General features: G+C 42.2%; 2 protein-coding genes across 4 annotated transcripts in view; one reads left to right on the top strand and one right to left on the bottom strand.

Moving 5' to 3' along the window:
- dnai3 (dynein axonemal intermediate chain 3) overlaps window positions 1-8203 on the bottom strand; it is a 22983-nt gene extending 14780 nt beyond the window's left edge. For both annotated transcript variants that reach the window (XM_076276639.1, XM_076276648.1), the window contains exons 1-10: window positions 8148-8203; window positions 7151-7198; window positions 6885-6932; window positions 3705-3889; window positions 2832-2936; window positions 2491-2634; window positions 2052-2251; window positions 1608-1724; window positions 889-1079; window positions 74-198 (exon numbers count right to left, since the gene is read on the bottom strand). In XM_076276639.1, the coding sequence (XP_076132754.1) occupies window positions 74-198; window positions 889-1079; window positions 1608-1724; window positions 2052-2251; window positions 2491-2634; window positions 2832-2936; window positions 3705-3889; window positions 6885-6932; window positions 7151-7196 (1161 nt within the window). In that variant the 5' untranslated portion in view covers window positions 7197-7198; window positions 8148-8203. The remainder of the gene's footprint in view (window positions 1-73; window positions 199-888; window positions 1080-1607; window positions 1725-2051; window positions 2252-2490; window positions 2635-2831; window positions 2937-3704; window positions 3890-6884; window positions 6933-7150; window positions 7199-8147) is intronic.
- Window positions 8204-8371: 168 nt separating this feature from the next.
- Window positions 8372-16150, top strand: mcoln3b (mucolipin TRP cation channel 3b). Of its 2 annotated transcripts, none has more exons than XM_076278099.1 (14): window positions 8372-8610; window positions 9243-9460; window positions 9575-9742; window positions 10144-10297; window positions 10410-10494; window positions 10640-10736; window positions 11019-11118; window positions 11324-11436; window positions 11693-11842; window positions 12124-12225; window positions 12412-12534; window positions 13720-13926; window positions 14511-14647; window positions 15501-16150. In XM_076278099.1, exons 2-14 carry the CDS (start codon window positions 9245-9247, stop codon window positions 15535-15537), a joined length of 1689 nt encoding a protein of 562 aa, XP_076134214.1. In that variant the 5' UTR covers window positions 8372-8610; window positions 9243-9244; the 3' UTR covers window positions 15538-16150. The 2 variants fall into 2 exon arrangements, with proteins under 2 accessions (XP_076134214.1, XP_076134215.1); XM_076278100.1 differs by having other exon boundaries at window positions 15504-16150.
- The last annotated feature ends 649 nt before the right edge of the window (window positions 16151-16799 follow it).

The following is a 16799-nucleotide window of genomic DNA, read 5'->3' on the forward strand; positions in this document are numbered from 1 at the left end:
GTGTGTGTGTGTGTGTGTGTGTGTGTGTGTGTGTGAATGTGTTTGTGAAATGAAAGGGGAGAATTTGACATACCTGGGGGTTGATGGGATCAGAGAAGCTCCAGAAGAGAATGAGTGAAGGGTTTAGGACCAGCTTAGAGGAGCCACAGATCCTCTCTTCAAAGGACAGCCTCTCTGTCATGGCGGCCACAATCACCCCTGCCCCATGGCAACATCACACACGGAGATGCAGGAACACACACACACACACACACACACACACACACACACACACAAACAGACACACAAATGCAGGAACACACACACACACACACACACACACAAACACTCCATCAGCTCGCTCCATTTACGCCTGTAATGAGCCTGAAGCAACAGGGTATACTGCTGTACTGCAGTGCGGAGTGCTGCTCTCCGTCTGGGGAGAAATGAAATATCACCTCCCCTGCAAAAGCCTGCAGTCAGCGAATGTTGTAACGTGGCCCTACACAACCTACTACACAGCCAACTGTCATTTATGATCAAGAGTCAAATTCTCAATGGCTTATTTATCATTTGGCAAGCGACAGGCTCGGGATGACTTCTGCACCCCCGCATAATAACTCTGTGGCTGTCTGGGAGACTGCAAACATTTGGAGCTGAACTATTTCCACCAATAGATTTTACATTTTAACGTCCCTTCACATGGAACCCATTATATTCATTTGGATATGATAAATAAATTCACATTTCAACACCCCTTCGTTTGATGTCCACAGTGTTATAGTGACTTAAACGGACTACTAAAGGGGTGGATTTGTGACCTGACTGACAGTTTCAGAGTGATGATGGTGACTGTAATGCAGAGGATCTCCATCTCCAAAGAGAGGTCAGCTAGAGGAGCGTGCTGACCTGGGATGGTGGGGTGCCAGTTGATGTGGCTGATGGTCCTCTCCTTGCTGTGGTGCAGGTCAGTGAAGGACTGGTACTCCTTCATGTGGGTGTCGGCTTTGCCCCCGAAGGTTGCGTCTTCCTCGCTCAGAGCGGCCCAGTCGTCAAAGAACACATCCATGATCTCGTTCTGCTGGATGGCCAACTCAAATCTCCAGCAAGAAATAACAGCCACAAAAACACACATAACTCCAGTTAATAGTACCCCAACAAATATAGCCATAGGACAGAGCTCTGATGCACAGTGTAATATCCATTCTATTGAGTCGAGTCCATGATATAAGTCTTTGAACATTCGTCAGGATTTACTTGGTCAGACTCTTTGAGGGAATTCTCTTTCGTCAGACTCTTTGAGGGTTTTGCTGAGAAAGTTTCATTTTGACTTGACCTGAAGTGATTGAGGTTGAAATGACGGAGGACACAGACATTACAAATAAATGATACGAGCTCAAAGGGAAGAAAAAGTTCAGCAAAGATAACTGTGATGTGGTCTAGGGGGACTGAGGGTTTGGGGGCTGAGGGGGTTTTGAGGGGGTGCTTGCTTTTGGAAGAACGCTGAATAATTCAGTGTCAGTAAGCGCTCAAGTTTGAGTCTTCTTTTTGCACCCCCACAGCAGTTAGAAACGCCTTCCCAAAGCTGCACTGGGAGCCGAGCCCCATCAATCATGCATGCGTCTTACCTTACGGCAACTGACTTGACGAAATTCTTCAGATTCTCAGATTGCAGGCAGTTTTCTTTGTCCTCCTCAGAGAACTCCCGGGGTTCATATTGGGTGCACATATTCTTCGGATATGTCCTAGGGAACCAAATAGTTGGCTGGTAAATCAGCTGAACTTGAAAATCACACTGTTTAGGAATCACACAGAATCAACCCTTCTTGTTCTTCAAGCGTGGAAGTAGAACTAAACAGATTGTAGCAGAAACACCTTTTTCTTTTCCACTATTCATTCACAACCAACCTTTAACTACTAAGACCTTGGCCAGCACTATGATTTGGATGTGTGCTCCTTCCCTGCATTTTTCTATGAAGTGCAGTAGTATAACCACTAGCAAAATAGAGGGAGAGGAGTTCAAAGTCGGGGCCTTGTCCATCATTCTGTGGTCATCATTACTGAGGGCCTACCACTGAGTTTGAGTGCTTGCAGATATCACGTCGGGGATGGCCTGCGTCCCACAGCCCCTCTCCATCTCCTTCAGGCTGAAGGTCTTGTCCTGGTAGGAGGCGCATTCCATAAAGCCATCTTTGGTTTCCACAGCGTTGCGGTCGGAGAAGATGACTGGAGCGCCGAACTCACGCCTTATTCTGGAGATTTTATACTTTAACTACAGAGAGAGAGAGAGAGAGAGAGAGAGAGAAAGAAAGAAAGATTTAGAACATTAGATGGTAAGCCACATAGCACAAATGCATGAGTCTGTTTCATAAAATGCTGAAAATGACATGAACATTTGAAGTACCGGTAACAACACTTTTGCTGTATAACTTGTTTTTTATAAATATAACTAAAGGTTAGATGTGATGTGATAAAAAATCTATTGTATGTTTTTCAGTTGCATTTCTGTACCCTGGGCCTAGAGTCTGTGAAAGTCTCATCCTCTATCTCTCGGTCACTGCCCAGGGACACCCACGGTTGGGGCACCGGAGTCGTCGGTATCGCATAATCTTCTGAGTCATCCTCCTCTGCCTCCTCATTCTCCAGCTCTGGAGGCTGATGAAAAATAAACAAAGACACAGACATTACAACTCACAACATTGTAACTTGAACCAGGATAGTTGTGTCTAGAGCATGGTGGATGTTAGCACACCTTCAGGAGAGAATAGGGAGGACAACAATGGTCAGAGGAGTCTGACAGAGACAGCAGAGGCTTTGGTCTGAGGTCATCAGGAAGTGACATTTGGGCTTACCCGCAGGAGCCTCTCCTTGGCCTCCACGGTGAGAACCAGGTAGAAACTCTGTCCATACGTGAAGTCCCTGTCAAACACCAGTAGCATCTCATCCTCAGGGTAGTCCTGGTTAGACATCATACAAACAGAAATTGGGGAGTTAATGACATAATGGACATAGAATCCGCTCAACGCACGTACATTTTACATTAAGCAACAAGACAGACAGAGAGGAGACCACAGTTCAAAACAGATGCCAATGAGTATGACAAACCCTAAAGCTGGGAACGGACCTCCTGATTTTTTTAATCGCAAAGAACAACATTAAGTAGACATAACTTACAAAGAGAGTCTGGTACGATTGGGAGTTAGATATGAGCGCAAACATAATGATTGCGCTATTGGCAGTTTAATGTCATAATTGCAACTATGGCGACCATAGAACAGACTGGTCAAGATAATATCAAATATGTTTGATTGAATCTGGATTGCGTCAACAAAGGAAAGAATGGCAAAGATTTAAATCTGTCACCCAAACATACAGCCGCGACTTAACACTGTGACTACCGTTGACTCCCTCAGACTTCCCATGATTTTCACGGACGTTCCATCCTTTCAAAATGGGGACGTCTGTTCCCAGATTAAGTGTCTTAATGACAATTATGGGTCTTTCCATTTTGGTGGGTTAGGTTGGGTGAGAGGACTGCACAGACGCATAAGATCTCATTACACTCTATAGGTGCAGCTAAGGGGTGTGACTGCGATAGGCCCACTGCTCTTTTGACTACTTCCTGCTTGTCTTGACTGCCCTAAGCACTGGACCCATCCATCATAACGGTGGGACATTGTTGCTCTCTGTCTCTCTGTGACAATGAGAGCGGCCTGACAGCTCACCAGCACGCCTTGCTTGATGGGGCTGAAATCAGACACGGCCGCCCGGGTCTTCATGTCCTGCACAATGTCCTCCTTCCGCAGCAGTTTGTAGGGGCTGTCGCCGGTCACGTCCTCGTCGGCCCGGCACTCAAACAGCTCCTGGGTGGCCGAGGTGAGCACCATGGGAAAGATGTCACTGGGGGGTGCTGCAGAGAAGACAGTGGGCGTTTGGGAGGAGAGGGGTTGGGGGGAGAGGAAGTGGAGAGAGGATAGTGGATGGTTGGGGGGAGAGAGTAGTGGAGAGAGGATAGTGGTTGGGATGGGAGGTGGGGTAGGGTGGGGTTGGGGGGATAAAAGGATGTCAGAGAGCTAAATGAATCCCAATCCTCTTATAAATGAATCATCATGAATTATGAATCAGCTAAATGACTCATCAATATCCAATCCGATGTGGTGTCGATGGACTGCACAACAGCATGGACTAGCTTATGTGTCATAACTTCTCTTTTGAGTCACAGCACCAGATTCTGCTTTGCTGAATCTGAGAGGGGTTGTGTTTCAGCTTGGCTTTTGGCTTCATGTGTTAGCAGAGCCTACACCGCCTCACACCCTGAGACATAAGAGCCGTACTCTTACACACTCCAGCTGACCACGCTTTAATTCTGACGCCCGGCCCCTTGTAGATCAAAGACTGGATGGGTAGAAGGCTACCCCCTTTTCAGCTGAAACCACAGGCTCTTTTTCACTCAAAAATGTAAAGCATTCCTCTTCCATAACAACCTGGTGAGATGCTATTACAGTGACACACACCCATACACACACACAAACACACACAGACACACAGACACAGACACAGACACAGACACACACACACACACACACACACACACACACACACACACACACACACACACACACAGGGGCCCTCTTGATGACTCCCTTGGCTGAGTGTAGTCTATGTCTCTTCCTAGGCGGCCCCTAACATCAGTGCTCTTGACACACAGCGTGCTCCTGTAAACAGGGCTTTGCATAATTACAGAACTCTTGGCACTCGCCACCCTCTTCAAAAGGCTTTCGCCAGAGGTTGCTTCTGCTGGGAGTTGACAGGGGACCAGCAGTCATGAGGGGTGTGTGTGCGTGTGCGCGTGTGTGTGTGCATGTGTGTGTGTGTGTGTGTGTGTGTGTGTGTGTGTCTGTGTGTGTGTGTTTGGCTCTCTAATCCACCTGGATCTGCACATCATCACTGGGCTACTACCTTGACTCACAACACTTTGTTATGTAAGGATGGGATGTACACAAGTGAACTACAGCGATGTGCATGTGATCGTTTGGTTTCGAACGATCCCTATGTGAATGGCAGCTTTAACTAGCTGCCCAAACCCAGTAACCTACTGCTGTGTTACTGCTTCTCATAGTGTTTCCTCTGTAAAGTTGTGTCATGTGTTAATGAATAAAGAAAAAATAAAGAAGAAAAGGGATGCATGTTATTAAGAGCAATAACTAAAACAGTAATAAACGCATTAAGACTTGAAGTACCTTCAAAAATGCCTGAAAGGAATTCTGTTTTCAGTGGTTATCTATTCCCTCCTAAACCTTGTTTCTTTCAGGACATGGGTCATGTCCTGGGCAGGAATGTTTCTTGTTTGAATTTTCACAGTTCTCACAGTTTTTTACCCTTGGATGTCTCTCTCTCTCTTTCTGTCTCTCTCTCTCTCTCTCTCTACCTTAATTCAGCTGGCTTTCGGTTCGACTTGGAAGAGACTCCAGACAACACATGACCCTGACTTCTCCCCCAAAACTCAACCGAGGACAAAACACGTTGATGAGGTCTCGTCTGCCGAGCAACCAGGGCTTAGCCGGGCAGAAGGCGCTATCAAGTTGCACCCACAAAAGTGTGGGTGATGTCATTTAAGGTAAAAAGATACACTTCTGCTCCACGCGTTTGTCATAATAAGAGGGGAGGTTTAACCAAAAGTGTGTTTTTTTTTTCAGGGTGGTGCTGGGAAGAAGAAGAAGAAGAGAAAAAAAACAATGACAATCTTGAAAGACAAACTGACAAAAAAGAGATAAGACTGAAAGAGACCTGTAAACAAATACCCTTGCTGAACCTTCGCCGTGTCCACAGGCACTGCAACCATATACAGAGGCTCACATGAAAAAGCACTGAGTGGAGCGGGCATATGCTTACTGCTCAGTGTCGGCTATGATGAGCATTCTGTGAACATGGTATGACATCATTGATCTGACAAAAAGGCTTTCACCTCAGGCTACCCTTCATTGACCTCGCATACTGTAGTCAATACATTTCACTGGTGCTTCCAATGGATGGGTTTAAAGATGGATCCCTGACCAAAGACCACCATCCTAAGACTGGCTGTTAAATGTCCAAAATGTGCCCTGGATAAGATATTTTGGAAAACACCATGCTTAGAGTGTACTTATGCTTAGAGTGGCTCCTCATCAGAATAGTACAGAACATCAAAATACATATTGTTACCAATAGGCTATGAAATTGCACTTTGCAATTTGCAATCTTACACATCTTAAACATATATAAATCTTTAAAATCTGTTAGATTAACTGTGACTGTCTGAGGTAATAGAATGGATGTTTATGGCAGAAGAAAATTAGTCTGCATTGCATCCATCACTACAACATGCATGTCACAGTGGATATGGCCTGTCATGGTTCATCAGATAGCTAACACACTAGGGAAGTCTATTTGATTATTAGCTGAAACGGTGCAGTCAGTTTAAACTACAGTACGCCATTGCTTGTGAGTTTCCCAGACATGTGTTTGTAATTTCACTATCGTGAGCATGATCTCTGGCCAAAGAGCCAAAATGAATGGGATAATGGACGAAGAGGAGCCAGGAACAATACAGACACTGAAAATAGTATTGTGCAGCAAAGTGGCTGCTCCTGATCCCACAGTACACTCCAAGAGTCAGGGGTGAGTTGAGGACTGCAACACAACAGCCCTGTGCTACTGGGAAGAAACACTGAAAGCTCACAGAGCTTCCTGTGGAATGTTTGGTGTAGTTCTCTAAAAGGGTCTGTGAACTTCCCAGTCCAATATAAGAGTAAAGCAGACATCCCTAATAGCTGCATTATTTTGGGGTTTCTTTTTTCTGTGGTTGGTTAGTTTGAATGTTTCTTTTTTTTTTACCCTGTTACCCTGTCATCTCATGTGCTTCTTACCAGTTTCAGCAAGATTTTCAATAGATGATGCAGCATCATTCTTCTTATCTATATATAGATACAAAACAGGAACTTAGTGTGAAAAGCTAAAGAAAATAATGATCAGTAAATGACACATCAAACTAGCATAGCGGTTTTGTGTTTCAAAATTTGAAAAATATGCTATTGCTTTGATAGTCATTTGTATATTCATGCTAGGATAAAAAGAGGAGAGTTTTTGCTTGTTTGTTTTTGCCTAATCTATGGATTCTGTGGATCATATTTACCTTTCCCTTTGCTGCTTGCTGTGCTCTTCGGTCTTTTAGATGCCATTGCTGCAACAGCAACATAGTCATGAAATAAAAAAAATAGGCCTTTTAGAAGTAGGCTACAGAACGAGACATATGGTTACACTAAAGAGCTGGGCCCTTAGGCTACACTCAGTAAAGAACTCACTGTGTGTTCACTGTTTGCTGAGTGTGTTTCACTAATTCACGGATTGGGATAAATGCAGAGACCAAATTTCCCTCACGGGATCAAAAGAGTATACTATACTACAATGCCTGATGGCAAAAGTTGAGAGACAGTGCCACCTAGTTGCACACAAGCTTTATGTTCGCAAAATGGGAGAGAGATCACACCGATGCATTTTTCAACACGTTCTCAACAATTGGCAGGGATAAGGAGGTCTATCAAGTAATATATTTGTCCTTGAAATGCCAATCTCTGTGTGTAGAGTAGGCTACTGCTACAGTAGCCTATTGTTTCGACAACAAGAAGGCACATACTCTTGTTACTCTTGATACTTGCAGAATCTCCGTCCCCACTAACCGGTTTTTTTTCAATCTAATGTAAGATTGCATAGAACTAGGCAACCTGCGACAGACAGCTACTCTGCCCTGGCTAAAAGTATGGTAGATGACAAGAAAATTGTTTACATAAATTGATGAACAGCTAATCTTAATGTAAGGTGAGATTATCGGGCAGGTTGACATGCACAATCAATCCAATGCAGTCTATGCAACATTTCAGTCGGAAACAATTTACATTAAAGTAGCGCAAACACAGTACGCAAGATTGGATTTAATACTTTGAAGAGGGCAAATGACAATTTAGCCACAACTGTTAAACTTAATGTTAGCATAACACGATAAGTTTGCGGTTGTCAATGTGATAGTCTAGAACTATTTGGTTGATATGGATATAAAACATGGAAGGCTACTGGCAAAATAAAAACTAGCGTAGCAAACGAACATAGCATGTCAAGTTTACATTTAACGTTACCTTTAGGCAGGTGTCGCCTACTGACTTTGGCTGTGCCGTCACAATTTTTCTGTGGTTTCGTTTTGGCGTTTTCTCCAAAGATACGTTAGCTTCCGGCATCAAACGGGTTGCTAGTAGTTACGGGAAGCACGAGCAGTGGTTTCACCAATCACAACAGCTAAACATCCAGTCCTTCATGCACACACGTGACACTCCCCTAAACTTCTCAACACAGTCACCTCACCTGTTCAGATTGCTCAGGGAGTTCTTCAGAGGTGTTCAACTTTTCCATTTTCTGCCATAATTACAATTCGAATAGACTGCAGATAAACAATCCGGTGAGAAGAACTGTGATATTTAATGGAATAGCATAGCATATTTTTTTTCTAAACCGTGGTCATCGGATTTTATAGCCTACAGTGCACCATTTTACTTTAATCACCGGTCAACTTCTTCATAAGCAGCGCAGGAGAAGAGGATCAATGTACGTATGATGTTGGTCTCGCCCGTATGGGCAGGATGTCAGTCTCCTGAATTTATTTAAACTGACGCCGTTGGTGGCGCCCGAATATGATTGAGCTGGAGTGTGGTTAGGCTAGCATTTTGTTCTCCCCAGCAGATGTGCATCTAGTTATTCTGTGCTTTGACAGTTGATAGGGAAAAGTTTGTTTCCATGTACAAGATCAGCATGGAACAGTTTGATCAACTTTCTGACTGTGAGATGCAGTTTCTTATTCAGCATGTCACGGGTCAAAGCTCAGGTAGGCTAATTAAGCCAGATCCACCCCTTCCTCGTGTGTTACATATTAATTTGGTGAAGTGCAAAGTAAATTGTAAAGAGTTAACACCACATAATGTTTCCAGAAGCTCGAAAAACGTAGCCTATTTCAGGTCTAGGGTAAAGGTAAGGTACTTGGTAAGGTCACCTTCAGGCTATGCCATTGCCATCCAATAGGTCAGCTTGAGATGAACACTGAACTTCTATCAATTCAAATCAAATTACAATTTTAGGATTTTACATGGCCTCTCTCACTCTCTACCCATGTCTTTCTCTTTGTCTCTGTCTGTCTCTATGTTTTCCGTTTCTTTTATTTATTTGTGTTCTGTTTCTTCCAGATATGGATGAAACTATTAACAGGTCTGCAAATGATCCCAATGGAAATGCTCACCCATTCTGGTCAGATTCTCCAAATTTGAACTTTAAGGAAGTGGAACGCTTTAGGAGGAAACTCAAGTATTTCTTCATGAACCCCTGTGAGAAGTACAAAGCTCGTGGGAGAAAGCCATGGAAACTAATTCTGCAAATAATCAAAGTTGTCATCATTACAGTTCAGGTAAGAACCAATAACCACAATCTCCTTTTAACAGTGTGTATCTATACACAGCCTTGAAGAAATTATTGGCATGACGTGTATCGTTTTGATCTGGTTATTTTGTGTGTGTTCTAGCTGGTCTTATTTGGACTCAGTAACGAGATGGTTGTAACATTCAGAGAGGAAAACCTGATGACATTCAAGCATTTATTCCTCAAAGATTACACAGATGGCACTGCAGACACATACGCACTGTACACAAAGCAAGACATGTATGACCACGTTGGATATGTCATAGAACAGGTAGGCCCTTACTAATCATTTTGGTATGCAAGATGGCATAATATTGGATTGGTGCCTTCTCCTCTTTATTATCTTAAGAACATAAGCACACACATGAGAGCACAAGCACACTTTGTGAGCTGGATTATTTTTGTTAACACTCTAACAACACCTGGCTCTTTATGGCTCTGAAACGCCTTCAAAAAAGTGTTCTACTAAATGGTCAAATGTGACGGATAAGTAATAATAATGATGCTAACAGACCTGATTTATATATAGGTCTATATGTAAAAGTAATAGCTTTTATTTTGGAAACTGCACATACCATTTGTGTCTAGGTATTGTGTGAAGCCTCAAGACGATCATGTTCAAACTCAAGATGGTGTGGGTTTTTGGTTTGTGTGACCTTTCCTCTTCGTTAGTTTACCAACCTTAAAAACATTTCCGTGGGAAACCATGCATATGAGAAGATTGGTCTATCCTACACCCCTCTCGTACTGTGCCAAGAGTCCTACAGAAATGGAAGCATCTCGCCGGGAAATGAGACCTTTGACATTGATGCACAAGTGGACGTTGGTAATGGTTTACTCAAAAAACTTGGTGCTTTCTGTTTAGTGTTCTGTGAAGGTGTCCCCTTTGTGTCCTTTCACCTTCAACTGTCCAACTGTTTTTTTCCCCCCCTTGCTAGAGTGTGTGGAAATCTTTCCAACGGTCCCTTTTCACCAAACGCCTGGGAACCCATTTCCAGCAAATCTTACTTTAGATTTCAAAAGGTATAACAAAAACCATTCAGTAAATTAGACTCCAGGCTAAATACAAGCTTTGTTGCTGGATGTGTGAAGTGTACACATATGCATATATTGTCAATGGCTTTGTTTAATGCCTTTCACGTTGCGAACTTTATGTTTTTGCTTCCAGACTGCTGGCTGTGAACATTAACTTTACACTGAAAGCCATCAATCTGCAGACTGTCCTACATCACGAGTTGCCTGACTGCTATGACTTCGATATACTGGTATGTCACCTGACCAACCCTCCCTGCTTGTCTGCAAACTCCCTTCCTGCAATTTGTCATTTCAAGACATGCGTAACAAAAGGGAACCAAATATGCACTTCCACTCTGCCTGAGTTTTCCACCAGGATTGTGTCCTAAACTCAAAATAAAATGTTGGGCCATAATGTTGATGTAAGAATTTCCTGTAAGGTTGTGCGTGTTGGGGAAAGACAAATATCATAAGGTTTATGAGTAACATGTGACCAGTTAAATATAAATGGAAAAAAATGTCTCTGTGAACAGATCACCTTCAACAACAGAGCCCACAGTGGCCGAATCAAGGTGGATTTGGATCATGATGTTGAGATCAAAGAATGCAAAGACTGGAATGTCACTGGCACATGTGAGCAATCCAATATTTGATTTTGTTTGTCATATCTGCCAGATGGTGTACATTTCTTGTGTACATTTGATGAAAGAGGAAGCATTTAGCCTGTTCTGCACATGTGTTAGGAAAAGAACAAGCTATAAGAGTCACTCCCTCTCTCTCTTTTTCTCACTCACTCTCTCTCTCTCTCTCTCTTTCTCTCTCTCTTTCCCTTGTTTAGCCCCAAGGAATCTTGTCTACATCCTTTTCTTTGATACCATCATCATTCTGATGTGCCTCACGTCTCTGATTCTCTGCTCGAGATCAGTTTTCACTGGAATAAAACTCCAGTCCGTAAGTCTCCCATTTTAATGGCATCGGCTGATCCAATACCTTGTTCTCCTAAACCCTCATATGTTCAGATAATCCTAAGGTTATCCCACGAGAATGCCTGTCCTGTTTAGCATTTCAATATGACATTTGCAGAGACTATATTTTCCCTGAGTCAAAGGCTCATGACTTGGTAATGGTATTTTAGACAGTCATGATGTATCACTGGAAGTATCACTTCCGTCTGTCCTCTCATATTCCCCTTTTTATCCATTCGTAGGAGTATACCCAGTTTTTCAGCACCTTTTATAACAAAACTGTGCCCCGGTCTGACCAAATGGAGTTTATAAATGGCTGGTACTTCCTCATCATTGTCAGCGACGCTCTGACCATCATCGGCTCCATCATAAAAATTGAGATCCAGATAAAGGTGAGAGAGGTTTGTGGACGTGCACAGGAGTGTGTGAAGGAGAGATCACGAGATGAATCACACAGAGGTTACCTCTGTTAAATAAACAAAATCTCTATGATCTGTAATCTCAACTTGAATATGGTGGTCAGTCATAGTGGTGCTTTGTCAGAATGATTAATGTGATTTCGGTTCAGTGACAGGTATGCTAAGGGTTGTAAAGGAATGTAGCAATGTTGATGTGTGACTAGCATGATTACCTGGAAAGTAAACGACTCTAAACAACCGGCATGTTTCACCAGGATGTGACCACCTATGACCTCTGCAGTATTCTCCTGGGCACTGGCACCATGCTTGTGTGGGTAGGGGTCCTGCGATACATGGGCTACTTTAGGAAATACAACGTAAGATTGTTTTGTGTACTACAGTGTTGTTTATTTCTACTTCTCACATTCCTCATTCCTTCATTAATTGTTGAAACTTCTGTCAAAAAGAGTACATCACATAATGTTAGGACTAGCAACATCTAATTTCTTTTGAGTGGTGTCTTTAACATTTTGTGCTGACTTTTTTGTTTTTTCCTTTGAAAGATTCTCATCATAACTCTGAGAACCGCATTCCCAAACGTGATCCGGTTCTGCTGTTGCGCTGCCATGATCTACCTGGGTTACTGCTTCTGCGGGTGGATCGTGCTGGGGCCATATCATGAAAAGGCAAGGCTCACATTCTTTAAAATACATCAACAAAATGTGGACACCATAAAGTCAGAAATTCAAGCAAACTCGTCATCCTCTCATTTGTAAACATGGGACTACCCATAGCTGTAAACTGTGATTTAGATGTATACAAATTCAAATATATTTATTTAGCTGACACATTTAAAGGTGCTCTAAGTGATACCATGTGTTTTTTAAGGCTAAAACATTTTATGTCACTTACTGCAAACATCACCTAACCAACCGCTAGCTGTCTGTGTCCTGAATACAATGTAAAAAAACATGATCTCTGTGGACAGCCCAGGCTCCAAAAATGGCAACAAAAACAACCTGGGCAAACCTAGCCCATAAAAACATAACAAACTGTTCCAGCAAATCACAGATGAGATGCGTGTTTAGGAGAGTTTCAATTGCACGGGAGGGGGAGGAAGTAGCGAGCTAGCTCTCTGTTTTCAGAACAGAAGTGACGTTACCCAGCATCGCTTAGAGCGCCTTTAACCAAAGCAACTTACAAATGAGGAACAATGTTCAGGCTCCATTGAAATAGGAGACCTTTTTATAAAAATAAAAAGAGAACTAAGGTAATCGGGTGGAGAAATTGAGTTGAAAATAACACAAAGATATAGTTCAGAGAGGAAGAGGAAGAAGGAAGTGTATGGTAAGTGTAAGTTAGCAATGTTAGGGTTCATTATTAAGGGGACAGAGAACACCCTTTCTCTGCTTCCTATAATGTGCAGTATGTAGCCCTCGCTCATCCAGTGACACATTCTAGGTCAATAGTGTATAGACCTAGAACCTACTGGAAAACACATCCTCTGTGAATGTGGATCAATCAAATATACAGATTTTTCTGATACTGTTGGATAATCAAAGATGGAGGTTTGATGACTCGCTGATGGTCAATGATATTTTTGGGCTATGTTTGGGTTAGCTGGTATATAGCTAAATTTAATGCAACAGCCTAACTGGAGGTGTGACGAAGCATAAGGTTAAGTTGTTGTCTTTTAATTATCCTACTTTATGTACTTTTTTAACTATTGGCCCTTTATGCTTTTATGTACTATTACTCTTTGCTTTTGTTCTTGAATTACCCATGTATGAAATGTGCTTTAACTTGCCTTGCTTTACACAAGCCACACAGAGTGTCTCTTTTAACAGTTCTCTCCATTGTTTTGCATCTAGTTCCGCTCCCTGAACACCGTTTCTGAGTGCCTGTTCTCCCTGATCAATGGCGACGACATGTTCCCCACCTTCAAAGACATGCAACAGAAGAGCTACCTGGTGTGGCTCTACAGCCGCGTGTACCTGTACACCTTTGTGTCCCTGTTCATCTACATGGTCCTCAGTCTGTTTATCACCCTCATCACAGACACCTACGAAACTATTAAGGTACTGGCAGAACGCTCTTTGTTTGGTAAATCGGTTTGGGATCACTTTACTTGCGTTTACATTTGACATTTATTTATTGATTCATTTGGTAGACATTTTTTTATCCAAAGTGACTTATATACATGTCAATTATACTACAAGGACCATTGTCCCCAGAGCAACTCAGGGTTAAGTGCCTTGCTCAAGGACAACGGTGGAAGCCGGGTATTGAACCCACAACTTTACAGGCTACTGCACGGATAGTCCACCCATATGTTAAGGTTCATGTTCAGCATGTAAAGTTGTTGTTGTTGATCAATTACTGAACATCACCTTGACCAATTCCAAAGTCTAACTTTAACCTTAACCATACATATATAGGTAACAGAGTGTCAAGACATGGTTATTGAATTAATCTGTTAAAGGCTATACAAATCTAGACCTTTTCACCAGTATTCAAATGGATTGGATAGCCCACAGCCAACATTGCTATGACTTGCACAGCATGCATGCCTATACCAGAAATTAATTTACATGATGGAGATGTATTTTCTGAACCTGAGCCAACCTGCTAGTAACTTTTCTTTACTTTTTACTTCTCTCAGCATCAGCAGCAGGAAGGCAGTCCAGAGTCTGAGCTGCACGCCTTCATATCCGAGTGCAAAGACCTGCCCGACTCTGGCCATTACCGCCTGGACCAAAATCCTACCGGCTGTTTCCACTGTTGCCTCCCGCAGTGCAGGTGTTTCTTTACTCTTTACTCTACTTTTATTGACCAGTGACTGCTTCTGTGTGGTCATGTATATTGTGAGAGAGATTCTGATGTTGTCAAGCTGAAGAAGGGAAGGGTTTAGCACTAGAACTGCCAAGAATGTCAAAACTACTAGAACGACCGTTGACTGTTGAGCGTTGGAATTTAAACTCAAACATTTCACCAACAGAACTATTTTTCTTTTTTAAAGGGACACCAGGCAAAGTTTTTGTGTAAATTAATCATCTCCGTAAGTCGGTATATGGTTAAATGACTCATTACAGGGCGAATGAAGACTCTCTCGCCCGCCCCTACTGCCTGTAGGAAGAATATCCCGCTTGCACGTTCGGTGTATCCGACCCACCGACCTTCAGTCTCAAAAAGTCTCAGACATTGTGAGAAGCAGGATCAGTTTACATCCTGCATCCCCAGCACAGAGGCAGGTTAACGAAACACTAGCGATTGTTGCAAACGTGTGTATAATGGCAGAGCCGGCGAAGAAGCAGCAAAAACCCTTTAGATGCAAAGAAAAGGAAAAAAGGTTCAGACCGAGTGAGGGCTCGCACACATATCGACACGTACAGACGCTAGGGGGAGCTTCGTCGAGAAAAAGCATCAGGCTTGCCTGGTGTCCCTTTAAGAAAGTAATTTTTTGAAAAAGAAAAAAAAAGAGCTGCCAAAATGACCAGTCACAGCCTTTGTAGTGTTAAAGGCAATGGAAGTTGGTAGAGCGTGAAAAGCCTAAAAAAATCTTTAATAATCTTATTTAAATAAATTGGTGGTTGTATATTCATTGACTGCTTCGTACAAAAAGATCAGCTGCTTATCATGTATTTCATTGCAGCAGATCTGATGATTTTCAAGAGAGACTGCAGAGTTAGTTGCTACCAGAATGCAATTGCACCACAAGAGAAACGGCGGAGAAATGTAAAAAAATGTAATTGTACTGAAATCAACATTACTGTACAGCTTTGTAATCTGTAGTTGAATGTGTTCCATAATAACAACAATAATAATGTTGGTGAGCTATTATTGTCATATGTTGTATGTAAGACCAATGAAGTACTTTAGGCAAGAGGGTCTTATTTGATCTTTTTAACATTTTGTGTCTGAAAATGAAATGTGGGACTTGCTTTAAATATACATAGTAATAATTATGCACACCTAAACACTGAGCAAGTACACCAACAAAATGTAGGCAATATGTTTACACTACCTTTTACACACATTCTGATGCACTTTGGCACTTTTTCTAAGTATTGTACCTGTCTGCAATAGGTGGAGGTTGAGGTGAAGGACAGTTTTTATGCACTGTGTTTTCTGTAAACCTGTATAGATAATATTGCTTATGGGGTAAGGAGTCATCACAAAAATATGAGTAATAGCGTGGTCTTCTGTCTCTAAAGATTATAAAATTATAAAGATTGTTAAAATCGATCAATGTATAATGGTGCTTTGTTTAGATTCTGAAGAGAAATAAATATTGTGATTTGTTATGTGTTCAATAGCAATTTACTGGAAGCTTGTGGAAGCATATTACCTGTGAGGAGCAGAATTTATTTAATTTATTTATACATTTATTTATGTATTAGTTAATTGTCCTGAATTGGGGCAAGGCTGGTATTATCTAATGACTTTGTTTATTGTCTCTAAATTTCACTCTTCAGCTTTCACTAAATCATGTTTAGATTGTTGTGATTGGACTATCCATATAAAAGGTACATTTACAATCCCTACAGAATTAGTATCCTGGTGAAACGACACCATGAATACAAAAGAATAAACACTCTAAGCAACTCTGCAAAAACCTGATTGAAAATCAGAACTCAGAGGATAGACGCAAGCCACTAAATACCCCTTGGCATTCGTCTCACATCCAGAAGAGGAGGGGCAGGCTGTCCTCAAGAAGTGCATGACCAAGCAAGAAGGAGACTAGTAAGTGGCCACCAAGACATCTGTGACTCTTAGGCTTCCGCAGCAGAGATGGACGAAACAGTGCATTCAACAAAGGAACAAACAAAAGCTTATATTAATTCCCAGCTTGCCAGAAGTCATATGGGAGATTCTGAGATTGGTGTAAGAAGGTTCTACTCAGAAGCTTTTTGGCCTTTGGACCAGACGCTATGATTGGTGTGCACTAAAC

This window comes from Alosa pseudoharengus, unplaced genomic scaffold, assembly GCF_046254945.1.
Source record: "Alosa pseudoharengus isolate Yale_2024_CS ecotype anadromous, Long Island Sound unplaced genomic scaffold, YU_APseudo_1.1 YU_APseudo_1.1_scf_11, whole genome shotgun sequence".
NCBI lineage: Eukaryota > Metazoa > Chordata > Actinopteri > Clupeiformes > Clupeidae > Alosa > Alosa pseudoharengus.

Bases quoted from the DNA above. Each gene is read 5' to 3' on its own strand.
- mcoln3b (XM_076278099.1), top strand. From the start codon at position 9,245: ATGGATGAAACTATTAACAGGTCTGCAAATGATCCCAATGGAAATGCT. The intron at 11,437-11,692 runs GTAAGTCTCCCA...ATCCATTCGTAG, and splicing joins CTGGAATAAAACTCCAGTCC to GAGTATACCCAGTTTTTCAG. The intron at 11,843-12,123 runs GTGAGAGAGGTT...ATGTTTCACCAG, and splicing joins AAATTGAGATCCAGATAAAG to GATGTGACCACCTATGACCT.